This window comes from Pelodiscus sinensis, chromosome 22 (assembly GCF_052426305.1).
Source record: "Pelodiscus sinensis isolate ZL-2025 chromosome 22, ASM5242630v1, whole genome shotgun sequence".
In the NCBI taxonomy this organism is placed as follows: Eukaryota; Metazoa; Chordata; order Testudines; family Trionychidae; genus Pelodiscus; species Pelodiscus sinensis.
Genome location: NC_143073.1, coordinates 10879750 through 10906253, shown reverse-complemented (window position 1 = coordinate 10906253; position 26504 = coordinate 10879750). Strand labels below are relative to the sequence as shown.

General features: G+C 53.9%; 1 protein-coding gene across 3 annotated transcripts; it reads right to left on the bottom strand.

The window, feature by feature from the left end:
- Positions 1-527: 527 nt before the first annotated feature.
- FCRL6 (Fc receptor like 6) lies at positions 528-25855 on the bottom strand. 3 transcript variants are annotated; one of them, XM_075907103.2, is made up of 14 exons: positions 25744-25855; positions 24416-24430; positions 23612-23872; positions 20881-21150; positions 16476-16760; positions 15432-15719; positions 12939-13226; positions 12072-12374; positions 10631-10732; positions 9686-9713; positions 3757-3827; positions 2979-3050; positions 1278-1309; positions 528-1171 (listed from the first exon to the last, which is right to left on the bottom strand). In XM_075907103.2, exons 1-14 carry the CDS (start codon positions 25772-25774, stop codon positions 1040-1042), a joined length of 2178 nt encoding a protein of 725 aa, XP_075763218.2. In that variant the 5' UTR covers positions 25775-25855; the 3' UTR covers positions 528-1039. The 3 variants fall into 3 exon arrangements, 2 of the variants coding, with proteins under 2 accessions (XP_075763218.2, XP_075763220.2); XR_012897418.2 differs by having other exon boundaries at positions 1140-1171; positions 12182-12374; XM_075907105.2 differs by lacking the exon at positions 10631-10732.
- Between the last annotated feature and the right edge of the window lie 649 nt (positions 25856-26504).

Sequence of the window (26504 nt, the reverse complement as noted above, 5' to 3'; positions counted from 1 at the left end):
GGCTACACGGGGCTCGAACTAGGTAGTTCGGACTAGGGTCCTATTCCGAACTACCGTTACTCCTCGTGAAACGAGGTGTACCAGTAGTTCGGAATAGGCACCCTAGTCCGAACTACCTAGTTCGAGCCCCGTGTAGCCGCGCTACACGGGGTTCGAAGCAGCGGGGATTTAAAAATGGCGGCTCCCCGCTTATGCTAATGAAGCCCGGGAAATTCAAATCCCGGGCTTCATTAGCAAGTGCGGTATGCATACATTACCCTCCTAGTTCGAACTAGGAGGGTAGTGTAGACATACCCCCAGCGACTCTCTGTATCATTGCTGTATCATGATAGCCAAGCCGAGTGGAAAAATCTCTCTCCCACGTGCAGTTTTCTGCAGTCCCTGAATGATCAGCCCAAGTAACCTGCCTCCTGGGTGTTACTTTGATCCTTTACTGACTCCGATCTCTTTAGTTCCAGGCCAAGGCCATGGATGGGTTTCGATTCAGCATGTCCTTGCACAGGGCCGTGACTGGCTGGGAAGCCCTGGGCTAGGAGAGCAGGACAAGCAGAGGGCACTTCCTGTGGGACAGTCCCCCACAATGCAAGAATCTCAAAGACAAATCATGTAACCAATCCAATCTTTATTGGCGCCAGAGTGGACTAGCCCAGATGTCACACATCCCACCATCCAGATCCTCCATGCACAAAGGCCATGCCAGCAACCGTCTGGGATGGACACCCGAGAGGCACTGACCCATCACAGGTGTTGTTAGAGATCAGGGCTGCTGTCCAGGCACCTTCTTCGGGGAGGCGATTAACGTAGCACGTCACCAAATCATCTCCTTACTGGGCAGCTGCAGCCGTGCAGTCCCAGAGTGTTGGCCTTTGTCCTGGCTCTGGCCGTCACTCCCAAGGCAGAGAGGACCAGACAGGGAAAAGGTCCCCATGGGCCCGGCCTGCATGTGCTGCATTCCGTGCCATGCAGGGAAGCGAAGGGTTAACAAGGCAGCCAGGCTCCCCGGGTTGGACCAGGGGATGGGCTGAGGGTCACTCGCAGGTCACAGGTGGGGAACGTTTTCATAAATGTCACTCGTGGGTAGGGGTCCCCTTTCTGGAGCCCCCGCTCCTGCAGCTGACTCCCCGGTGGGCTTGCAGTTGGAGAGCACAGTGTAGGTGACACAGTATTCCTCCTGGAGACGGCACACGGACAATCAGTAGGGGACCAAGGGATAAAGTCAAGAGAGAGAACAGAAGGAGCAGCACAGCTGGGGTGTAGGGGTGGGGTGTTGCACTTACATTGTCCCTTGGCAGAGTTCCCTCGGGCTTGTCTGTAAGAGGAATGGAGAGGGATAAGAACTAGGCATTAACATTCACCCTGATCTCCCATCCCCTGCCTCTGCGACTGGATGGGTGTGAGACACAAAGCTGAGGTGCTCAGGATCCTAGGGCTCTGACATGGGGCGCTGGCCATGCCCGAACCTGGGAAGTTACATCCACCAACCTAAATGCTAAACAGGGTGAGTCTATTCAAGATGTCAAAACCCTGCCCTGCCAGCCCATCACTGAAGGGTGTCAAAAGTCTGGGTCACTTTTCCCATCCTGGGACTCTGGGGTCAGTGACTGGTGCTGGGGGGTAGTGGAGGAGTGAGGGGCTCTAGGGGTTAGGGCTGGCTCTGGGGGCGAAGTTTTTTTATACTGTGAACCAGCAACATTTTATTTCCATATTGAAATATTCATAATTTGCATAATGAATATGCAAATGTGCATATAAAATGTTACTGATCTGCCAAAAGTTTGTGAATGGATTTGCCATTTCCCGGTATAAGAAAGGTTGGCAACCACTGGCTTAAAGGAGGCTCTCTCCCAAAACAAAATTGTTTAAAATAAATCAAATTTTAAAAATTCGTATTGACAGTAGTACCCCTCTAAGAGGTGATTTGGATGTAGTAGTCCTCCGTTTCCGGTCTCTCACCACTCTGATCTGAAGCTCTGTCATTTACACAGCTAGCAGTGCACTACTCCCAAGTGACTGCGTTTCTGGTGTGGTTGGAGAAAAGTGTGTGGCCTGGTAGGCTATAAACGTGACTTGAGACGTGCCCAGGCCTTGTGTAGAGGGAATTCCTCCCTCGAGGAACACAACCCTGCAGATAATAGCGGTGTTCATTCTGGCCCGGCACACACGGAAACCAGTCACTGACACAACCAATACAACTAGAAGCCTGGCTTGTTTCTGGGTCACTTGGAAGCCTAAAGTGTCTATGGAGTCTGAGCGAGGTGATGGAAACAGATACAAGCCAGAGTGAGAGCTCTTATTCTTCAGGATTTCACCCAGGGACGGCTCGAGCCATTCCTGTGCCTCGGGCAGCGGGTGCGCGATGCATGCGCGGCTCTGCCCCCGGCACACACGTGGCCCCGCCCCCCGACGCGCTGCGCACCTTACAGCTGCAATCGGGTGCGCGGTGCCTGATTGCAGCTCTAAGGAGCACCATGCGGCCCCCAGGCGCGCGGTGCCTGATGGCGGCTCTAAGGGGCGCCATGCGGGCCCCGGTCCCGGGCTCGTGGCACCTGATTGCAGCTCTAAGGGGTGCCACATGGCCCCCAGTCCCAGGCACGTGGCACCTGATGGCAGCTCTAAGGGGCGCCATGCAGCCGGGCGCATGGCCCCGCTTACAGCTGCCATCAAGTGCCCCCATAGGTTGGCACCCCGGGCAGCTGTCCAGCTAGCCGCCCCCCCTTAATCTGGCCCTGATTTCACCCTGTTCAGATCACTGGGGCTCACAGACTGTTCTGGTCCATTTGTCAGCTCTCAGCCATTTTTACACTTTATGAATTACTCCTGTACAGTGGCACGGGCTTTCACCTGGGACCAGTTACTTGGCTCAGAAAGTCGCAGGGCAAGGGAGCAAAATGCCAGCTGTATCTGGCTGGCTCATGCCTCCCATCGCTGTTCAATCCTTCGTGGCCTCTTGAGGCAAGACACCGTTTTGTTCCACTCACCCCCATTTCTTTTCCAGATGTCGACAGATGTATAGACCACGTCTCCTTCATGCTCCTGAGCCAAGGGATATACTGTAAAAGCAAAGCCGGGCCTCACTTACACCTTATGGCCCTCGAGGAAGTGCCTGGACTAGGTATCATCTGCTCTCCCGGCAGCTGCTGTCCTGTGCCTGCCACCCATGCTGGCTCGCCAGGTCGCAGCGGGATCAGACCAGGCTACAGCAGGGCTAAGTGTTGAGTGAGTCGGACCTTTGGCACCTGCCCCCATTCAGTGCCAGGGTAGAGCCAGCTTCCTGAAGTGGCCCAAACCCTCCTCCCTCCCCAGACCCATGGGCATTGCCACTGAAAGGATGACAGAGGCGTGGGCATACAAGGACACAGAGAGTGACTCAACCCTGCCAGCATCAGCTCAGCTCTCTAGCACCGGGGTTCTCAACCAGGCGCTTGCTCCCTGCTCATAGGAGAGGGGTGGGGTAGGATCTCAGCTGGGAGGGATGGGGGAATTCAAGGGGTCCTGGTATGAAAATGTAGCTCCTGCTCCAGGGAAGGCAGAGAACCGTGCTCTAGTACAGACAAGGCCTTGGCTCCCTTGGAACAGCAGCCAGGGTCAGACCAGGGCCTCCCAGCGGGCCCACAGGCTGTGTGTGCACAAAGGGACAGCAACAGAGAGAGCAGCTGAGCACCCAGGCCTCAGGGCACTGCCTCCCCTCTCTGGTGTGGGCCACACACAGGCCACAAGCCGCATCATGTCCCCTCGGGGCGGGTTATTTCCCCTTACCATTGTCATAAGATGGCTCCTCTGTATGGAGGCCGGTTCTCCCGGAGGGAGGGGGTTCGTGCGGCACGTCCCTGGGGATAGGAAAGCACAGTGAGTACAGCGGACCAGGGCAGACATAAGACCAGAGAGAGGAAGAGCTGTCACGAGATGGAGAATGCAGGAAAGCGCTGAGGATCGGCGCTCGTTCAGACAGAAGGCCTGGCTGGAGCGATGGAGATGAACGTAATAAGAATCCAGCCGTGAACGTTGCCAGGGGAAGGAGGTGGGAGGAGGGATCCTACGGCTTTTTGGGTCTTCGGCCCTCCCCCACTCTGCGCTAAATGTGAAACCAGTGCCAGAAATACACCTAGCAATCCGTCACCGCCCCTTTCCTGGCAGGCAAATCCCAGACTAAACCCCAGCTACCAAGCCATGACCCTCTGTCAAACCACACCCTTAATAAAGGCCTGTTGGCATTCTTGGCTCCTTCCCCTCTGGGATTCTGTCCTGTGGCCCTTTTTCTCTGGGATGGCGTCCCGTCCTGGGCTCCATGGGGCTGTGGGATGGACAGACGGACATCAGCCTGCTGGCCTCTGATCAGCCAGAGGGGCGATTGTCTTGGAACAGGTAGAGAAAAGGTCGTTTCCAAGCCGCACACTCTTATGGAGCCAGATATTTAGGCTCCAAGACATAATCGGCCATGGTGCTGCTGCCCAGCCTGTGTCAGCGGTTACTGCTGAGAACTGGAGAGGCCAGGAAAATCCAAGAAACCAACTCCAGAATAGAAAAACTGGTTTCTTACATCTCATTCCAAGGAGGCAGAGAGTCTGCTGACTCCAATCGATGAACAAGTGAGAGCCCCGAAGATTCATTGTAAAGCCAGGTTTTATCTTTTTTTTCATCTTTTTTTTTTTTCTGTCTTCTGAACTCTCTCCAATTTGTCCACATCTTTGTAAAATGTGGCACTCAAAATTGGGCACAGTACTTTCAGCTGAGGCCTCGCCAATGCTGAGTAGAACGGGACAGTTACCTCCTGTCTCTGACATGCCCACACTCCTGTTAATGCCTCCCAGAATGGCCACGGTCCTCTCAATGCCTCCCAGAATGACATTTGCCATTTTTGCAAGGCATCACACTGTTGGCACATTCAATATGTGATCCTGTACTGGTCCCAGATGCATTTCAGGAGTTCTACGGCCTAGCCAGTTATTCTCCACTTTGTAGCTGTGCATTTGATTTTTCCTTCCCATGTAGAGTACTTTGTATTTGTCTTTACTGAATTTCATTTTGCTGAATTCAAACCAATTCTTCTCAAAGTCATTTGGGATCCTAATCCTGTCCTCCAAAGTGCTTGCAACCCCTTCCAGGGTGCATCTACACTGCAGGGCTTAACTTGAAATAAGCTACACAAATTGAGCTATATCAATTGCGTATCTTATTTCGAATCAGAGCCCTCTTCCCTCTGGGTATGTCTACACTACAGCGCTAGTTCGAACTAACTTAGTTCGAATTAGTTAATTCGAACTAAGCTAGTTCGAACTAACGCATCTAGAACTAAAAACTAGTTCGAACTAGCGTTTTGCTAGTTCGAACTAGTAAGTCCACATTGAGTGGACTCTGAACAGGGCTTAATGATGGCCGGAAGCAGTGCCGGCAGGGCATAAAAGGAGGACTTAGAGCATGGAGATACTGTCTCAGGCTAGCCGAGGGCTGTGCTTAAAGGGTCCCGACCCCCACCCCGGACACACAGTTCTAAGGGGTGCCCCGCTTGCAAAGAAGTTCTGGCTTGGAGTGCCCTGAGTGCCCACACTGGGCACATCACACCACTCGGCCATCAGCCCGGCTGCACTTGCCGCAGGCTGCCATCTGGGGAGAGGGAGTAATTGGGGGGCTGCAGGAGAGCTTCCACCCCCAGAAGCCCGCAGAGCCAGCCCAGTCCTCCCCATCGGGGGCTCGTACCCCATTCCTCCCTCACCTCCTTCCACTTGCCCTTCCCTAGCCCCCCTTCTTATTGATGTACAAAATAAAGATAACGTTTCTTCCAACATTGACTCTGTCTTTATTGAAAAAAACTGGGGGAGACTGGGAAAAGGAGGTGGGAGAGGGGAAGAGAAAGGCTGGGAGAGGGGAGGGCAACTAACATGATCAGGGGTTGGGAACAGGTCCCAGATGAAGAGAGGCTACAGAGACTGGGACTGTTCAGCTTAGAAAAGAGGAGACGGAGGGGGGACAGGATAGAGGTCTCTAAAAGCAGGGGTTGGGTGGAGAGGGTGCATTCAGAAAAGTTCTTCATGAGTTCCCATAAAGAAGGACTAGAGGACACCAAAGGAAAGGAATGGGTAGCAGGCTTCAAACTAGTAAGAGAAAGTTGTTCTTGACAAAGCAAATAGTTAACCTGTGGAACTCCTTGCTGCAGGAGGCTGTGAAGGCTACAACTAGAACAGAGTTTAAAGGGAAGTGAGATCAAGTCATGGAGGTTGGGTCCATGGAGTCCTATTAGCCAGAGGGTAGGAGTGGTGTCCCTGCCCAAAGTTTGTGGAAGGCTGGAGAGGGATGGCACGAGACAAATGGCTTGGTCATTGTCTTCGGTCCATCCCCTCCAGGGTCCCTAGGGTTGGCCGCTGTGGGCAGACAGGCTACTGGGCTAGATGGACCTTTGGTCTGACCCAGGACGGCCATTGTAAGCTCAGGGCTCAGTGTCGGGGGTCTCAGTGGACCCCCTTGATTTTCATGCACACCTGGTCCTGGGTGGCCAGGCTGGCAGCTCTCCTGCCCTAGCCGGCCACTTTCCTGTGCCTAGTGCGGAGATCGTGGACAAGGTCCACGATGTCCGCACTAGCCCAGGAAGGTGCCCGCCTCTTGCGGTCCAGGGCAAGCTCCCGGGAGCCGCCAGCCTGGTCCCGGCAAGAGGGGGTGGGCTGGGGGGCATCGGGTGGGTGGCTCTGTGCCGTGCCAGGTGCAGGGTCTGCTAGCTGGGTGCTGGCAGGCTTGCACCTGGCACGGGCACCGTAGCCAGCCCGTGCCCCTTTAAGGGGTCCGGGGCCGGGAGGGGGGCATAGAGTTTCCCTGGTGTTGGCCAGAGTGGCCACCAGGGAAACCTGGGGAGGGCTAGCCTCCCACTAGTTCGAACTAAAGGGCTACACAGCCCTTAGTTCGAACTAGCTAGTTCGAACTAGGCGTTAGTCCTCGTAAAATGAGGTTTACCTAGTTCGAACTAAGTGCTCCGCTAGTTCGATTCAAATTCGAACTAGCGGAGCGCTAGTGTAGCGCATAGGAAAGTTAGTTCGAACTAACGTCCGTTAGTTCGAACTAACTTTCTAGTGTAGACATACCCTCTGACTTCCCTTACTCCTTGTAAAATGAGAGTCACAGGAATTGGAGTAAAAAGTCCTCCAGCTTGACGGTATTTTGACACTATTTCGAAATAACTGCCTACTGTGTAGACGTGGACTAAGTTATTTCGGAATATCGCTAGTTATTTCGGGAAAGAGTTGCAGTGTAGACATACCCCCAGTGTGCTGTTACCCACAAATTTTATAAGCATACGTTCAATTTCACTATCCAAGTCTTTTAATGAAAATATTGACTAGTTCTGGCCTCAGGGCTGACCCTTGCGAGACTCAACTAGATATATCCTCCCAGTTTGACAGTGAACCATTGATAGCTACTCTTTGAGTATTGTCTTTCAAACAAATAAGTTCCCAGCTGCCAGGAATTTCATCAAGACCTGTGTGACGGGCCGCCAACAGCCCACACACCGGACAGCCAGAGCCGCCGGGAGAGAAGCGGGGCCGTGGGCAGAACCTCCTCGTGCCGCGGGGCCGCCAGAGAATGGCAGCGGGGCTGGAACCTGCCGCTGCGCCTGCGCCAGTGGCAGGCTGCCGGCCCCTCCCACGGGAGGGCTCAGGGAGGGGCCGTTATGGGGAGTGACAGCCGGGATGTGGCTGGGGAAGCCGCCACGTCACTGGAGGGGCGGGACCTCCAGATCGCGTCCGGACTGGCAGGCCATTTCAAAAGGGCCCGCCAGCAGAGAGGGAGGGGGCAGCCTCCTCCCAGAGAGGTAGACGAGTACCGGGGCCCAGGACGGACCGGTTGCGTGCCCAAGACCGGCAGGCAGCCCAGCCTCGTCCCAGGGGCTCCCGGGACGGCCCCCGCGGCTGGTGGTCGGCCAGTCCAGGGTCAGAGGATGACCAGGACAAACCCCGTCATCCGCAGAGAGAGTGACTCGGCCCGGACAAGATCCGAGGAAACAGCAAGACCGATGGGACTCCTGCAGAGCAACCCCGGACCCAGACCACAGAATCCCGGTAGGCGCTGGGAAATGGCAGGGGTACTCCGGGAGCCGAAGGAAGGGAGGAAGCAGCCCGGGGCGGGGGCCTTCTGGCGACCGTGGGCAGACGTGTTATGGGAGGAAACCCCCCTCATCTGCCGTGCAGGGGCGACAGCGAGCCCCTGCACTTAGGGCCCCAGGCTGGGACCAGGAGAGAGGGTGGTTCCAGGTCCCCCTCCCAATCCTCTTGAGTACCCAACCCCTTCCCGAACTGAAATGCACGCAAACGGGCGAGCAGCGGCGGCCGGACGGCAGGGCCGGCCAGGTTATCGCCCCTCTGAGGGGCCAGACTCAGGCGCAAGCCTTCCCCGCTAAGCCGGGGTATAGACCCGGGGTCCGCTGAACCCCCCTCTTCTGCCCTGCAGGAAGGGTGTGATCGCACCCAACTTACGACACCCACGACCGAGAATCCCGGGCAGGGGCCCAGTTAGAGGATGAAGGGGTTCGCTGAGTCCCCCTGCCCTCCCGGTAGGGGGTGCTCGCACCCCACCACTCGTCCACAACCACCTTTCCCTAGCATGCTTATGAGGATGTCATGCGGATCATGTGAAAAGCCTTTCTAACATCGTGATAGATCACATCTGTCAAGAGTTACAAAGGGATCTCACAAAACTGGGTGAAAGGAAAACAAAATGGCAGATGAAATTCAAGGCTGGTAAATGCAAAGTACAGCACATTGGAAAACATAATGCCAACTATACATACAGAATGCTAGGATCTAAATTAGCTGTTAACATTCAGAAAAGAGTTTTTGGAGTCATTGGGGAGCGTTCTCTGAAAACATCCACTCAGTATGCAGCAGCAGTCAAAAAAGCTAATAGAATGTTGACTATTAGGAAAGGAACAGATAATACAGAAAATATAATCTTGCCTCTATATAAATCCATGGTATGCCCACATCTTGCATATTGTGTGCAGATTGTGTGCTCCATCTCAAAGAAGACATCTTGGATTTTGAAAAAGTACAAAGAAGGGCAACAAAAATGATTAAGGGTACAGAACAGTGTCCTTATGAGGATAGCTTAAAAAGACTGGGACTTTTCAGCTTGAAAAAGAGACAATTAAAAAGGGATATGATAAAGGTCTATAAAGTCACAAACAGTGTGGAGAAAGAAATGTGTTATTTACCCCTTTTTATATCACAAGAGCCAGGGGTCAACTAATTAAATTAATTGGCAGTAGGTTTAAAACAAATATAAGGAAATGCTTTTCACACAATGCACAGGCAACCTGTGGAACTCCTTGCCAAAGGATATTGTGAAGGCCAAAACTAAAATGAGGTTCAAAAAAGAATGAGATAAGTTCCTGGAGGTTAAATCCATCAATGGCTATTAGCCAAGGTGGTCAAGAGTGCAACGCCATGCCCTAGCCTCTCACTGCCAGAAGCTGGGATTGGATCACTCAGTAACTACCCTGTTCTGGTCATTCCCTCTGAAGCACTTGGCACTGACCACTGTTGCAAGACAAGATACTGAGCTAGATGCTCCCTTCCATCCACTAGGCCAGTAACTATCAAAGAAGGAAATTCGGTTGGTATGACATGACATGTTCTTGACAAATCCACATTGGCTATTAATTATTACATTTTGACATGCTTCCCTGGGTCTGTGCCCAACTCACCTCCTTTGGGCACTGGAAAACCATCCTTCTGCAAAGCAAACAAGAAGAAGGCGCATTAATGTCTCCAGACATGTCACCTTGGCTATCAGGTCTGGGTCACTCTTGGGGGGAGCGAATGGAAGAGTGTGCGGGCTCAGGTGCTGGGCTGTCCCTCCTGATACACAAATGACACTGCTACATAGGGCACCTTGAAATTGTCCCAAATTTTATAGTGTTCTAGCAGCTGTGTGAGCTCCAGAGGCCAGCCCCAGCTCCTGCCTGGCTCCCATCCGCAGGGGTTATTCCCAGTCACTGTGTGAGCTGTGGCTCGCAGGACTCAGGAGGAGCAGAGGGCAACCACGCCATTGGCTGGAGAGGAGGGTGCAAACAGAAACCCCCAGGTCTCTAGCTGGCAACGTGGCCCCCCCACTGCTCTTCCTGAGTCCTCTGACAGAAGCTCACACTGCTCACTGCTGCCCACGCCTCCTGCCTACTCCCCTGAGGCTGCAGGTGAGCCTCCCTGCCCCGCCGTGCTCTTGCACCCCACAGCTTCTGCCCCAGCAGCTTCCCAGCCCCTCTTCCCCACCCATCCCCACCGCCAAGGGGGAGAGGCATGTGCTGAGCTGAGTAGGGCACCAGCATTGCTAGGAACAGCCCTGCTCCAGTGATTCATTGCAAGAGACGAGATGCTGAATGTGACCAAGGGATCAGCCTTGCTGCATACGGGAACCTCCAGAGCTAAAGCTGGGTGGGATCGGTGTGGCAAAAGGGCTGGGTGACAGCAAAGCCAGTGTGGGAACAAAGGTCTAGAATTCATGGGGTGAATTTGGCAGGAAGTTGGAATCCGCCCGGCTCTGGCCATTTTAAGCTCACTTGCCGGAGGAGCAAGGCCGAGGCTTCCAGAGACGCTCGGAAGTGGCTTTGAGTTTCTTGTGCTAGCTACACTCAGTGGACGGAGCCACACACCTGCTTTCTTCCAGTACTTGAAGTAGAATACCAGAGCCGCAGTGACACCCACGCACAGGAAGGAGACAGGCACAGCCACAGCCACCTGGGAACTGGGGCCCTCTGGAGACGACAAAGGGAACATGCCCAGATAAACACCGCGCTCCTGGAGAAGAGACTTCCCAACAGAAACCAACTGAGCCTGTTGAACCAGGGCCTCACACAGGGAGCCAGGGCATTTGAGTTCTCTTCGGTTCTGCCCCGATTCACTGTGCAGCTGTGGGTATGTCTACACTACCCCGCTAGTTCGAACTAGCGGGGTAATGTATGCATACCGCACTTGCTAATGAAGCCCGGGATTTGAATTTCCCGGGCTTCATTAGCATAAGCGGGGAGCCGCCATTTTTAAATCCCCGCTGCTTCGAACCCCGTGTAGCGCGGCTACACGGGGCTCGAACTAGGTAGTTCGGACTAGGGTGCCTATTCCGAACTACCGGTACACCTCGTTTCACGAGGAGTACCGGTAGTTCGGAATAGGACCCTAGTCCGAACTACCTAGTTCGAGCCCCGTGTAGCCGCGCTACACGGGGTTCGAAGCAGCGGGGATTTAAAAATGGCGGCTCCCCGCTTATGCTAATGAAGCCCGGGAAATTCAAATCCCGGGCTTCATTAGCAAGTGCGGTATGCATACATTACCCCGCTAGTTCGAACTAGCGGGGTAGTGTAGACATACCCTGTAGGTCTGTGCCTCAGTTTCCCCATCTGTACAATTCATATATTTCAAGGCCACATGGGGCCCTGTGACCATCCAGCCTGACCTCCTGTACAGCACAGGCCCTAGAACCTCCCCCAAATAACTCCCCTTTCAACTAGCACATAGGACCAATGACTTGATCTGCTCGTTGGGATCTAGCGATGGGGAGTTCGGTTCTGGGCATTATTGCAAGGCTCATCTGTGAGAACAGGGCCACCCCCAGCAACCAGAGCCCTTCCATGGCTGAGGGAGGCCTGAAGTGCAGGAGGCTCAGATTTGAATCTCAGCATCCAAGCCTGCCTCTGTGGCTTTCGTTCTGAGTCAGATCCAAACCCAGCTTCCGTTCCAGCATGGCCGGAATCTCAGGGGAACAGCTGATCATGTGAGTGTTCTGCCGCACGGTGCACCAGCCCAGCCCATCAGGTTTTGGCCACTACCTTGGCTGACACACCGGGATCAGGCACTTCCAGAGCTGAGAGCAGGAACTGCTACAGGTTGATCCAAGTCTCCCTTGCAAGGGCTGTACCAAGCCCAGATCCTCTGCAGATCAAGCCCAAGAGGGACACAGCACACGCTGGCCAGGGAGTTACACAAGGACATCAGCCTTGCTAGGGTCTGGAATCTGAATTATGAACTTGAACCAGACCCGAGCCTAGATCCCAGCTGGGCCTCTCCCTCCCCTGTCCCTGAGCCCAGCCCTGTGAGTACCTATCACGGCAATGGCCAGGATCTTGCTGTGGGCCTGGAAGACTTGCTGGGGGCTGAGTTGGTTGCTGGCAATGCACTGGTAATTCCCTCCATGGCCCAGCTGCACCGACCTGAAATGCAGCATGTTCCCCACAGCTGTGGGTGGGCTGAGCCCCGAGGCTGCAGCCAGGTCCTCGCTGTTGTGGAGCCACTTGAACAAGGGGGCGGTGCCAGACTCCACCGAGCAGCTGAGATTCATGCTTTCTCCAGCCATGACCTCTAGCCCCGTGGGATCTGCAGTGATGGTGGCCCCAGACACGGGCACTGCAAGCACAAAGAAGACAGCCAGGATTCCCTCTCATTTTTTCAATCCATGTGCAGAATAAATTTTGTTACATGCACCAAGACGTGTGCAGATGTGCACCACCAATAGAAACACATGCTGCCAGCTGTGGGTGTTCTGCCAATCACCTGGGCAGCACTGGAATCTCTCTTGAGCACACAGCTTACAGGGAACAGTGGAGGCAGCCTGAGACCAGAGCCAAGGCTGGAGTTATGTTCCACCACTGACACACCAGAGGGGGGTAAGTCAGGCTGGGCAAAGCAGCAGAGAACAGGCTCTGGAGGCAGCAGCGTCTGGACCTCCTGCGCCCGAGGGGGCTGCCTTCCCACGATGGGGGTTGGAAGGCAGAACCACTCAGCCCAACAAGCATCCATCCTGCCTGTCACACTAGGGACAGAGCCCTGAGGAGCCCCTACAGATCTGAGGCAGGACGCCAGCACGTCTCATCCCCACAGTCACCACCACTGCTCGTCCCATCATCACTCTGGTCAGCAGGCAGAGACCTTGAGCCCAACCCCCAGAGATAGCGCACGGAGCTGGCGTACCGAGCACGGAGAGGCGGAAGGGGGCACTGCGCTGGGAGCCGTGGGCCATGCCATTGTCAGCCTCGCAGAAGTAGGTCCCAGTATCCTGCTCAGACGTCACTTTCAGGGCAAGGGATCCTGGCCCTCGGGAGCTGACCGTCCGGTTCCCCAGAGCATCCCCCTCATGATGAAACCGATAGAGGATGGGGGCGGAGCCGCGGGACGACTCGCACCAGATCTCCACCACGTCCCCAACGGTGGCCCAGGCGTCGGCCACGCTAATGGTCAGGAGAGGCGGGGACACTGGAACTGACAGAGAATCGGGGCAGGTCAGGGCTCAGCTTCTACTCCAGGGAGCTGCGAAGAGGGGTGGGGAAGTCACTAGGCCTGAGAGCAGAATGGGCAACAGCATCTCTGGCCTTGTGTCTGCAGCACCCAGTACCAGGGCGGGGGGGTCTCTGATTGGAATCCTTGTCACTGCCCAGTGCAGATACCAGGACGGTCAAAGGGAAGGGTCATTATGTTCTAAGGACCTGGCATTTGCCCCTTGTGTCCCTGGGGCACCAGGCTGCTCTGAGGCCCATCTGCAATCCCACTGAGGACAGGCGGACCCCACACCCACCAACAGGGCCAATCAGAGGGGGGGCCCAGGAGGGCTATTTGGCCTGGGCCTCAAGCTCAAAGGGGGCCTCCAATTTAGACACGTGTTCATTTTTTGGCACGAGGTAAGTTTCACAACTGTTTTTTATGCCCATCCGTACAGGGCCAAAGCGTGACAGCGTAGAGCTACACTCTGAAGCAAACCAGAGATGTGATTTGGCAAAAGCCACAACTGTTTTGTTAATGGACACAGATTTTGTCACATAGGAGAGTTTAAAATGGTCATACATATTAATGAAAATCTATCCGGGTCTGATGGCACAAGATTAGACCGTGATGAATGTGGCCTCTCAGATCGGCGGATTATATAAACTAACCACTCGTAATGGCTGGATCAGTGTTGTTGTTTTTTATTTTGATTATTATAGCTCGGGGGCCTCAAAAGCTGGAAGTGGTGGAGGCCTCTGGATTGCCGAGACGGTCTGCCCACCATCTTGGCACTCTGGCTCCCCCTAGTGGGAGCTGTGCCATGGCTGTAGAGCTCAGGCAGGAGAGGCTCACGCATTCAGAGCCCGACCCAGGTTCAATCCCACTCAGTGCCGGACCGAGCCATACTTGCGCCCCGGGCAGCGAGCATGCGGCGCATGTGCAGCCCCGCCCCCGGGCGCACGGCGCCCCTTGCCACTTCAGTCAGGCACCCGCCATAGGTTGGCACCCCGGGCAGCTGCCTGGCTAGCCCCCCCCTTAATCCGACCCTGATCCCGTTTGCCAACAATCCGCCTGAGGGTGCAGTGTAACAGCCCCCCGTTCTGCAGAGAGGGACGGCAGAGGGACCCCATGGGGTGTGTGCGATGGGCTCCTCAACCCTGGTGGGGGGGGGTTGACAAAAACATTTCAACCAGCTCCATTCGCAGCCCCACCATGGGGTGCATCCCTGCCTGGAGCTGCCAGCAGTTATAGCCGCGGCCCTGTGGCTGAGCTTATAGCCAGGCAGAGTCTCTCATGCCCACCTGGGCAGGTTTAAAGCCCTGGCACTAGGAAATTATTTCGAAATAACTAAATTTGACTGATTAAGTCCCGATTTTACAGAATTTAAATAGCATGTTCCCATTATGGGGACACCTGGACATTAGTACGAGGCAGGCTCCATTAATGTGGATGCACTACTTCGACGTAGAGCCCCAGGAAGCACTGGGAAGTAATTAGTTTGAATTACTCTGGGAAGTTGTTATTTCGAAATAGCGGTACTGGGGTGTCCACACTATCGTTATTTCAAAACAACTATTTTGAAATTAGCGCTATTCCCTGAGGAAAGCAGGAGTACGGATTTCAAAATAATCAGGCTTGGTACTGTGGACTCTCCGCTTATAAATTCGGCCTAAGGGGTGTGAAAGTAGAAAGAATTATAATGTAAGAGAAAGATGAATTGTGCTGTAATAATTGAATAAGTTGAAGGAATACTGTTTGTCTCTGAACAGGAAGAAGAAAAGTATGTAATGTTGTTTGTAGCTATGCAGATCAATGTGCTAGCCAGGTGGCCCTGAGTTAACAGGAAAAGGAACATTAAGTGTTAAGCAGAAAGCAATTAAAATAACCAGGGAGATATGGACCAGAGATTACTGTGTGCTTGATGTTGAAATGAAGATACTTGACTAAGTCTCACACTAATCATGTGAAGTTTTGCCCCTCCTTTTAATCCTGTTAACTTGACTTTCTTTTGACTGTATAAATCAAGGGTTTTGAACCTTGTATGGTACTCACATTTTCTGGGTTAATTTAGCAGAGCAGCTTTGCTGAATAAACAGAGCGGTCTGACCAATCTGTGAGTCCTGTCTAACTTTGACAGGGGGGTTATTTTGAACTAACTCCCTTGAGTAGACCTGGTCTTTGTGAGTCAGCTGGGACCCCACTCACCCATCACGACAATCTTCACGCCCGGGCTTGATGCTGGAGGGTTGCCATTGGAGGCCATGCAGTAGTACTCCCCCATGTCGGTCTCATTGGCTGCAGGGATTTCATAGACCATCCTCTGTGAGTGCTGAGTCTCTGTCCTCAGGGCCTGCCTGGATCCCTTCTGGTGCCAAGAGAAGGTGATTGGCCCTGTGCCCACCTCCACAGAACAGCTCAGCACCAGCTGCTCCCCTTCTGTCACCCGCCCCCCTTGGGGCTGGACCCCCAGGGAGACTCTGGACACCGGGATTCCTGTGGGGGAGAGGGAAAGAGGAGGGAAGGACATGCTGCTGTGACTGAAGGGAGGAGCTCGGTGCCATCCAGCCAGATGAGCACGTCTGCCCCCAGGTGAGGATGGAGATCCTGTGTGCAGAGGGACAGAATGCAGGGCCTGGGCCCACAGTATGGGTCATGGGGCCACATGCTCCCAGCACTGCAGGTCATGGGGCCTGGCGCAGCGATCTGACAGGAGATGAGTGTGGGCATCACCAGAGATTGTGGGGCCAACATCCGCTGGTATCCGTACTAGGTGTGTTTATCGGTATAAATGTGAATATACCGAAATGTTGGCGTCAGTCCCACCCATGCCCTGCACTGCCTGAAAGTAACAAATCAGAACAATCCAAGACGATGTTAGCTGGCCCTGTTCCCTCAGGCCTTTCAAAGGCCAGATTGCCACACAAACTCAGCCCTCGGCATTCCCCAGCCTGGTCAGGTTCTCTCACAAGCTCTGCACGGCCTCATGCGCTCAACACGCTGTGCTCTTTTGGCCCTGTGCGAGCAGAGCTTATTTGACTCCAGCCACTGGGCTCTGAAGCTCTGTCTTGCACCACGGAATTCATCGGAGCTTCCCCGCTCCGCAGATTTCAGCCTGCAAGTGCCACTGGACTGTGGCAAGGGCAGGTTGGCCCCTTGTGGGCTCAGAAGCCACAGGAAGCTCTGTGTAGATTCCATGTTGTTTTCTTTCCATCCCAAGCCCCTTCCAGCATCCCTGTCCCAGACACTCACGTTTAACATCAAGCTTTAACTTGGAACTCTGTTTCTGTACACTTAAGGTCATCGTCTTCACCTCACAGTGGTAAAACCCTGAGTCTTCCAGGCCTGCCACTGGGATGTGGTAGTCAGGGGAGATTCCAGTTCCAATCGGGGCCATACTGTCTTTGTAGAAGACTCTTAGAAGCTGTATGTCTGATTTCTGTGGGTTGAGCTGTGTGAAACACCTCAGGGTCACCGGGTTTCCTTCTATGACGTCGCCTGAGCCTGTTATCTTCAGCACAGGAGACGAAAACAACTCTAGAAGGATATCAGATATAGTCACCACCAGTGTCCAGTGCCAGAGCCCAGGATGGGCTTTGGAAACTAGCATGTATTACTGGTAGACAGATGAGGATCTATCCCCTGCCCCACGTCTAATGGTGCTCCCCATCCCTAAAATCTCCCATCCATGAACCTGTCTCCCCAGGAGAGAACATTTCTGTCTCATTTGGAATCCTGATACCTAGCAACAGCCCCTCTTTGACTTACACACAGTCACCTCCCCTTTGCATGTAAACATGTGACCAGCAGTTACACGTTTACCAAACAACCCACTTTTTAACATCCCTAGTAGGTAGCGTCTTCACTGAAGCACTACAGCCGAGCAGGTGCATTGATGCTGCTGCGTCCCTGTAGCATTTCTGTCTGGACAAACCCTGAGAGTGTCACAGTCAAATATTAGGTTGGGTTGGTGGTTCTGTGAGGAGCTGGTGATGATGAGCTTGGAGAGAGCCTGGGGAGCCATTTGAATCTGGAAGAGGAGATTTAGGAAGCATTTCTTTCTGGAATCTTTTAGCTGCCCAGAAACTGCCAACTCACAGCAGCACCAGGCTCTGCCAGAACAACAGGTCCAAAGCCTGCAGATATAGCTCCACGGCTACAATCATCAACACCCCTCACAAAACACTTGTCAAGATCCATGGGTCCTATCCAGGCCTGTCCCCTCATCCTACGAGGCATAACGGGGAGGTCGATAAAGGGCTTTCAGGTCAGCACGGGAGCGTCCAGACTAGCGCGCTGAGCCGACAAACAGTTGATCAGCTGTTTGTCGGCTCAGCTCGGCAGCCATTTAAATTTAAATGAAGCCGCGATTATTTAAATCGCGGCTTCATTTCCCTTTGCCGATCATCCTAATCTACATGGCTCCATCGATGGAGCCATGTAGTTTAGACACACCCTAAAAGGCATAGAGTGATATAGATGCTGGATTTACGGATTCTTACCCAAAATAGTTGCATCAACATTGTTTGACCTCACAATCAGAGAAAACCAGGGTGTTGTATCAGTCATCCCCACCTCTCCCTGCCATTTCTCCTCGCATATCCATTGTGAGAGTCCAACTGAAGCAAGTTGGCAATTTTACCTATCTTGGCTACAACATCTCCAGTGGTGGATCTCCTGACAAAGGCTACAGAAAGCTTCTCAGTCACTAGGAAAGCTAACTAACAAAGTCCTGAATTCCCGCAACATAACTCCATCAACAAAAATATAACTTTTCAATGCTTTTTGATCTCTCTTCAGCTGTAAGACCTGGCCACCGTACAAAGGGCATGTCAAAGGGCTAGAGGTCTTCTATATGAGGTCTTTTTACACCATTATGGGGATCCACTGGCAAGACAAAATTACCAGTCTGGCGGTTCTCCAAAAGTCAAATGCCACAAGTCCAACCATGTAGGGTTTGACACATCATTAGGATGCCTAAATGTAGACTCCCCAGAAACTTTTTTTACAGATTTGGCACAAGGATAACAGGATCAGGGCCGCTCCAGAAAACACTACAAGGACAGCTCCAAGAACAGCACACGCTTTTGGTGCAATAAAACTGGATGATTTCAAATCGATCGGCCTCGTGGTACACACCACTCAGAGCTACCCAAGCTTTGAAGAGGACAGAAATAATCAGTTGTTAGCGGCAAGGGAAAAGTGCCTTACCACTGCTGTAGCTACTATGATGCTCACCAATGACTTTGTCTGCCCGACCTGCTCACCAGTATGTGCGATACAGTTGGGACTTGAGAGTCACTCCAGAATTCACAAAAAGAGAGTGTGAAAACATCCTTGTCGAACCACCGGACTATGCAAGACAAAAATCTACAGCCCACTAACCCCACTCCTCATTTACCTCTCTGACTGGAGGAGTCTTAACTGAGCCATTTCACCTTGAATAGTCCCTTGAAATGTGCTAACTCCTGATACTAAACCATCTTTCCCACCTTGTATTTATATGTGACATTCTCAGTGCCTTTCCCAACCCTGAGGAAGAGTTCTGTGTGGCTTCTATCTCTCACCAGCAAAAGCTATCACTTTACCCTCACTTGTCTCTCTAGCATCTGGGACCAACAAGGCTACAGCGCTGCATAGAAGCCCACAAGAAATTTGGTAGAAATGTAGCCGTGTTAGTCTGGTGCAGCTGAAACAAAATACAGGACTATGTAGCACATTAAAGACTAACAAGATGGTTTAATAGGTGATGAGCTTTCGTGGGCCAGACCCACTTCCTTGATCTGAGGAAGTGGGTCTGGCCCACGAAAACTCATCACCTATTAAACCATCTTGTTAGTCTTTAAAGTGCTACACAGTCCTGTTTTTTGTCACAAGAAATTTGTCTGCCTACAAACACCATCTGCTGGATAGTGATGGAAGCAGCTGAAAATGGAGAGCTGACACTGGAGTGCCAGATAGAAATAACAGGGGATATAACCTGTGACCACATGTGGATCTCAGAGATTTGCTAAACCTGCCCACTCCCACCCAAACTCACCTCCCTATCACAGTCACAGCCTGAAGCAGGGTTGACTGAACTCACTAATAAGCTGCCAAACCCAGAAGTGTGACCAACGCCCGGACAAGCCGGGTGGAAAGGGACCTCCCCTATTCCAGGGCTACCAGGCGAAATGATGAGATTTCATTTCCACAATTGTATTGCTCCTGCTATCCTTTAATATGACAAACTGCAGAGTCTGTGCTTTTTTGTGAGGCTACTGTCATGTGCAGGGTCTCCAATGCAAGTCCCAGCAAATGGGCCCAAGAGAGATTTAAAACAATACCTTGAAGCAATTGCTTTTGGAATTTTAAACTTGTCCCTTTCATGGGAAACCATTTAAACAGCAGGGACGGACGACTTTAAAAATGCCTTTCAGACAAGTGTGTCCTGACAGTGTGAGAAATGTATTGGAGGGACTAAAGAACTGACGAAAGTAAGAAAACGTCATAAGAAATTTCCGCACTATTCCTCAATGAGTCTCCACACTCGCCTACGACTGTTGCAAGACTGTAAGGGTATGTCCAGTCCATGCCTAGAACATTGATTGCAGGGTTAATGGTAGATGGATGTGGCCCTGAGTGAATTCATAAATTATTGATTGGTTACAAATAACCAACTGACCTCATGTGAGAAATTCTGTCCCAGGCAAAAGTTGACCTGAAAAGAGTCTAGCATCGAATTGCTCACCACTCCCTGGACTCTCCAGAAGGGGTTATCCTCTTTAGATCCCATCCCTATATTGGCTACAGTGCTTATCACATTGCTGGGTCTGAGCTTTAAAATCAAGCCAGCACCTCGGCACGTTCCTAAAATGGCTCCATTTCACGCTGACGCCCCTCCCTGCCTGCTGCGCTGTAACGCTGCTGCTCCTACAGCGAGAGGTAAAGGGCTGGATTTTGACCTCTGTACAGATGTGGCAGCCAGTGCAGTTAGGCCAATGTCAAAGCATGGGTGAAGTGGCACTTAGACCATTTACAGCGAGGGATAAGAATGAGTGAGCACTGTGGAGCTTCATGGGTGGTGGGTATGCTAGGCAGGGGGAGGCGTTGCCTTCCCAAACTTCCAGCCTGGCCCCACCCATGCTATGCCCCCAGAATGCCTACTGGGGCGGAGAGGCTTGGGCTGTGCACCACCCGCCCTCCCTGTGCCCCAGGGCTGGGGAACCTGGGCCTCATGTTGCCACACCCATCCGAGATGCTGGGGGCAGGGCCTGGGCAGGGGGGGTGGGGTCTTGAGCAGAGGGGGCAGGCTTGGGGGTTTGCCTCCCCTAGCCCTACCTTCACCCGCCACCCATGGCAAGGGGAGAGCACACTGAGGACTAAAGACACTGGGCCAAATTACGACCCTCCTAATGGCATCTAGCTAAAGGCCAGGCCTTCCCCTCCAAGGGAGCAAGGGGCAGGATGTCCCCTGCTTAATGTGTGAAGAAAGAAGTGCCAGGTTCTAGCAATAGTGAGGGCATCCTTTGCACCACATGACCTGACCCACACTGTGTGTGTGAGGTCACACCTTGCACTGCTGACACAAGAGACACCAGGACTGAGTGCTAATGCAATATAGCTCTGAGTATGATCTGTGTGCTAGGATTGCCCACCTAGCACAAAATTTCCTAACCTTGGATGGAAATAGATTCCTCACGAGACATCCTTGCTGTCATCATTTTCATAGTATTTTTTATATGTCCTCTGCAGTGATATTTGCCACTGTCATTTGTCCTTGCTTGTTTGATGGTCAGCTCTGAGTTTCCAGGGTTTTGTGTAATGTCTTTTCTACCTTTGTAAAATCTTATATTAGACACGGTGTCTCCCCACCATCCGTAGCACCTCAGGAGCAGTTGGTCCCCTTCAAACACTGCATAGTAAGGGACCTGGAGAATCAGCCAGTCTGAAAGACAAGAAACCCAGAGCAACAGCCCCAGGAGATCATGGTGTAACCTGCACACCTACTGGCTGTGTCTACACTGGCATGAATTTCCGGAACTGCTTAAACCGGAATACTATTCCGTTTTCAGTTTTTTCTGGAAAAGGAGCGTCTACATTGGCAGGCTGCTTTTCCGGAAAAGCCCTTTTTCCGGAAAAGCGTCTGTGGCCAATGTAGACGCGCTTTTCCGGAAAAGAGCTCCGATTGCCATTTTCGCGATTGGGGCTTTTTTCCGGAAAAGACTACTGGGCTGTCTACACTGGCCCTTTTCCGGAACAGTGTTCCGGAATAAGGACTTATGCCCGAGCGGGAGCAGAATAGTTTTTCCGGAATAGCGGCTGATTTTGTACAGTACAGCATCGTTGCTTTTCCGGAAATTCAAGGGCCAGTGTAGACAGCTCGCAGCTTATTCCGGAAAAGCAGCTGATTTTCTGGAATAAGTGGCCCAGTGTAGACACAGCCACTGGGTGTGGTTCATCGTCACATGGAGTGGCACTTAGACCAGTTGCAGAGCGAGAGAGTGAGTCTGCTCTATGGCCATAGCTGAGGCTTTTAACTCAACCCATGGAGACTCATGCACTGAGGTCCCAGGTTTAGTTCCATTACAAGTGGGAGCCTGGTGAGTTGCAGGCTGCACTTAATGGTTGAAGGGAAGGAGAGCTAGACAAAAAGGTTCCCTAGGCCACAGGTTAAAGTGAGCCACAAGAAAATCCATTCTAGCCCCGGAAGGGAGGGGCAGACAAGTCAAAGAACAGCAAAAAGGGTGAGTCCAGGCCAGTGGTCCCCAACCTTTAGAGGCTCTCGGGTGCCCGGGGCTGGGGCCACTCATGCGCCGGGCGTCTGGGGGGTGGGGCCGCGCGTCCGGGGGCACACCAGGGGACGGGGATGCCCTTGCACCCGGAGCCAGCATGTGCCCCAGGGCCGGGGCTGGGGCCGCCCGAGCGCCTTGTGCTGTGGGCCCAAGGCCAGCGCTGCCACCACCGCCGCCTGAGCCTCGCGCCTGGGGCCGGCACCGGTGCCGCTCGAGCACCGCGCGCCCGAGCACCCGCATGTGACCTAGGGCACCTGGCGCCGGTGCATGTCACGCCCATGCGCCGGGGGCGGGGCTGGCCCAGGTTGTCGGTGGACGTGCACAAATGCCCCAGCAGGCGCCATGGCGCCCGCGGGCAACGTGTTGGGGACCACTGGTCCAAGCTGACAGTGGGAGAGGCAGGAGACTCTGGAGAGAGAACGTGGAAGGGAAAGAGCATCACTGGAGGTGGGGTAGCAGCTCCCAGAGTGGAGAGGGAGGCTGCGTTCACAGGCCTGCATCTTAGGAGCAAACCTGTCATGGGTTATGATTCTACCCACTGATTCCCCCTCCCCCCACAGCCCAACCCAGCAGCAGCAGCCTCCCCAGACTGGAGTGGCAGGAGCATGCCTGCCCACTAGGGTTGCCAGATGGTTGAAACAAAAATACCAAAAATACCTGCTCCCCCCACCCAAAAAAATACCACCGGGAAAAAATTCTGTTGAAGGAGAAAAAAAAGGGGGGGAAGACCAAAGTTGTTGAGCAAAAAGAAAAAAAAGACTTCAAGGACTTACTAAGCCAAAAAAAAAATAATAAATAAAACAGCATTAAAATAGCATGTCCCCTTTAAGTGCAGGGGTTGGAACAGGGGAGAAGTTGAGCATTAAGACCTAGGGGAAGCAGCAATTTTCTGCCTTGTGAACCAGGTAAGCATGGGGGCTGGGGCTGGGGATGTTGGGAGCCAGGGGAGCTCTCGGGGAGGCTGGCACTGAGTGTGTCGTAGGGTTGCCAGGTGCCTGGCATTTTTGCCTCCTGGCTGGGGAAAAAATCAGAAAATACTGGACTTTCAGGTGTCCAGTATTCTCTGATTTTTTTTTTTACCGGACAGGAGGCGAAAATACCAGACTGTCCAGGTGAATACTGGACACCTGGCCACCCTACCCCACTGCTGGTACCCCAGCTACAGAGAGCTGGGGGCTTGTGTCTCCAGGCCTTTCTGCTCCAGGTAAGGTGACCACACGGGCCTTGTTTTAAGGGACTCTCCCTTATTTCATTGCTTTGTCCTTTAGGGTGGCCACCCATCCCTTATTTTAAGGAACATGCCTTGATCATTTGGAATATTAAATTGAAGCTTAAAATAATGGCACTGTCTCCCAGAGGGCAGCAGCAATGTACCCGTCAGAGGAAAACGCGGCTAAGGGAAATGGCATTTCCCTAAACTGTCCCTTATTTCGCCCGGGCTTTTCCCTTATTTCCATCCAACAAAGGTGGCCAGCCCAAGGGGAGGCTGGATCCCTGAGCAGAGCTGGAGGTAAGGAGCTGACAGCATTCCCTCCCTCTCCCCCATCTAGGTTTGTCCCACTACAGAATGGGCAGCAGCTTCAGTAGGCCCCAGGGCAGAGCAGAATTACTCACCCTCAGAAACAGTCAGCTGAATGGGCTTGCTTAGATGGGAGCCAGGAGCCTGGCACTGGTAGCTACCCGAATGACTCATCTCGGCCTCTTTAATCGTGACATGGTTTGTTGGTGTGTTTCCACAGGGTTCACCGTTGCAATGCCATAATGTGCGGCTCTGCCCAGGAGCGTAGGGCCCGCTGCATGTCAGAGTAAAACTCTCCTCCCGAAACACCGTTCTCCAAGGGGGGTCAAGGGTCAGGGTGAATTTCTCTGCAGCCACTGAGGAGCCGGGCAGAGAAAGAGGGAGAGAGCAGGACAGAGAGGACCTCAGCATACAGGACACAAGCTCCATGCCCTAAACACGGAGCCAGGGAACAGCGCAGAGCTATGCTGCTGGGCTGGAACCCCGACCACCTGGGCACTGCCCCGGTTATCAAGTATTGTTTAGCAGCGGGGAGGGGGTGTTACAGCAGCGCCCGGTGCCATCCAGGTCCTGTTTAGCATTAGAGGGCAGTGGGGTAAAGTCCCAACAGTGCCCCTTGGCACCCTGGTATTGTTTAGTGCTAGGGGCAGTCAGGTAATGTCCCAGCAGCTCCTCCCCCCGGCACCCCACTATTCTCTGGTACTGGAGGGCCTGTCACAGTGGCACCCCCTGGTACTGTCTGGTGGCAGGGGGCCGGGAGACAACCTCCCAGCAGTGCCTGTTGGCACCCAGGTATTGTCTAGCACTAGAGAGCATGGGCAGCACCCCAATACCTGGGCCTCAGGGGTTGAGGCCCCTGGAGTTTATGCCAGGAAGAGTCAGAGATGGGCAGGACTCACCGGCTAGGCCGAAGGCTGCAAAAGAAAGGAAAAGGAACGTGTCTGAGTGTGCTGCCCGTGTCCCCCGACACCAGCGCGGGGGCTGTTAGGGGACGTCCTCTGGCCCGTGTGGAGCAGCCGCTCAGACATGGCAGTCCCTTCTGGCTTCTCAGTCTTGCCCACTCCCCAGGCAGTCTCAGCCCTCTCGTCCCCTGCACACAAGGACCCAGCGCCCCTGGGGGCCAGGGTTCCCCCAAGGCCTCCCTTGGAGTCTGTGGCAGAGCGGGGGAGAGCGCCCGGGTGTCCAGACTCCTAGAGCTGCGAGTGCCCTACACCGTCGGGGCTAAGCACAGCCCAGAACCCCGCTGGGAGGGGCTCAGGGTGAGCCCTTGGACTCTGAGGCTGTGTCTACACTGGCCCCTTCTTCTACTTGAGGAATAAGAGATCCTCCGGAATAGGGCTTTATTCCGGAGGATCGCGCCAGTCTGGACGCTCTTTTCCGGCTTTTCCCCAAGCCGGAAAAAAAGCGGCGGCCATGTTTATTTAAATCCCGCGGGGGATATTTAAATCCCCCGCGCATTTCCCTATTCCAAAGTTCTAAATTAGCATGGCTATTCCGAAGAAGGGGCCAGTGTAGACGTAGCCTGAGTGCGGCAGGAACTGCGCCCGGTTTGTCTCACACGAGACACCTGCTGGCAGCACATCCCAGCTTCCCCCTGCAGCTCACCCACCCGCCGCAGTGTGCCTGTCCCTGCTGCCCCACTTCTACTGGCCATGGCACGTCCCCCCACCTGGACAGGCACTTCAGACTCGCTGAGGGCAGTCAGGGCAGAAAGCCCCTTCCCAGTCTGTGGTCCGGAGGGAAGCAGAGGAACAGCCTCTGCCTAGATTCAGACCAGGATCCCAGCGACACCAGGACCAGGACGGATCCCTCCTGGTACCAGAGTCCAGCTCTCTTCATCCCCCCAACGTGTGAAGATCCGGGAACCCAGCAAACCTTGTGGCCGAACCCAGGGGGGTCCACACTGAGCTAGGTCGGACACAGGCTGCGTCCCTGGTGCCCATGGCTCTGCAGATAGATGGATGGGCCGGCTGTCTTGCCTGCTCTGGGGCAGTGAGGCCACCAAATCTCACTGCCTCTTCATGCGTACAGCTAAAACGGCCTTTTCCCCAGCACCAACTACCCCCAATGGGCCACAGAGACAGAGCCTCGCTCTCCATCCCTGCAGGGGGGGAGCCCCCTGACTCTCGCTGAACACCTCTGGGGCAGCTGCTGCCGTCTGCAGCCTGCATGGTGACCCAGACCTCCCGCCCAACCCAGGGCCCCCCAATACCCAGCCCCTACTCACCCAGCACAAGCAGCATGGCCCTCCCTGGCATCCTGTGAGAGGAGCTGCTGCAGCAAAACACCTTCCCCTTTACATACTGTCTCTGCCGGGGAAAGGGGAAGGAAACAGTTTGTCCTCTGCGTAAGGGCACCTCCCCACCTGCTACTGCAGGGGCAGCACCTTTCACCCCACTCGGTGTCTGGAGCCTGCTGTGGGGAGCTCAGCACTCACTCACAGCCCGTCTGGGACGGGGCTGCCACCATGGCCCTGGGGATGAGGAGCTGGCAGGGCATCCCCATCGCCTCTCCTGGGGCCAGCGGATCTTTGACCCCCATGTCGAACCACCCCAGGCCTAGACAGGGGGCCTTGGTTCAGCCTCGTCCTGGCTCTGGTATAGACAGGCGATGCCTAGCGGGTGTAAATTGTTTCTGCTCCACTGACATCAATGGAGGGATTTACGCCAGCTTTGGATCAGACCCAACACGCTCTCCTTCCTCTGGTCCCTCTGTTGTCAGCAATCAGCTGCCAACCCTGCATCTGACCCCAGAGAAGCTGTATTTCCCTCTCCCCCCGGATCCTCAGCCCCCACCCCTTCATTCCCGGCCTGCCCAGTCCGTCTGCCCCATCCGTAATGCCAGTCACAATGCTGGGTTCCCAGCCAGCCAGGTGCAGGCCTGACTCTGCTCACGCTGGTGTCGCTCCTGAGTCCGACCACGGAGTCACTCCTGATTCACCCCTGGTCAGTGAGCAGCAGTCGGCCGTTCCAGTTCAGGTGAGGAGCA

What these genes read in the sequence shown, in the direction of transcription:
- FCRL6 (XM_075907103.2), bottom strand. Translation starts at nt 25,774, where the DNA reads ATGCCAGGGAGGGCCATGCTGCTTGTGCTGG. An exon ending in TCAGCTGACTGTTTCTGAGG is followed by an intron (nt 21,151 to 23,611) that starts GTGAGTAATTCT and finishes CTTGTCTTTCAG; the next exon opens with ACTGGCTGATTCTCCAGGTC. An exon ending in TTTTCCAGTGCCCAAAGGAG is followed by an intron (nt 3,828 to 9,685) that starts GTGAGTTGGGCA and finishes TCCTATCCCCAG; the next exon opens with GGACGTGCCGCACGAACCCC.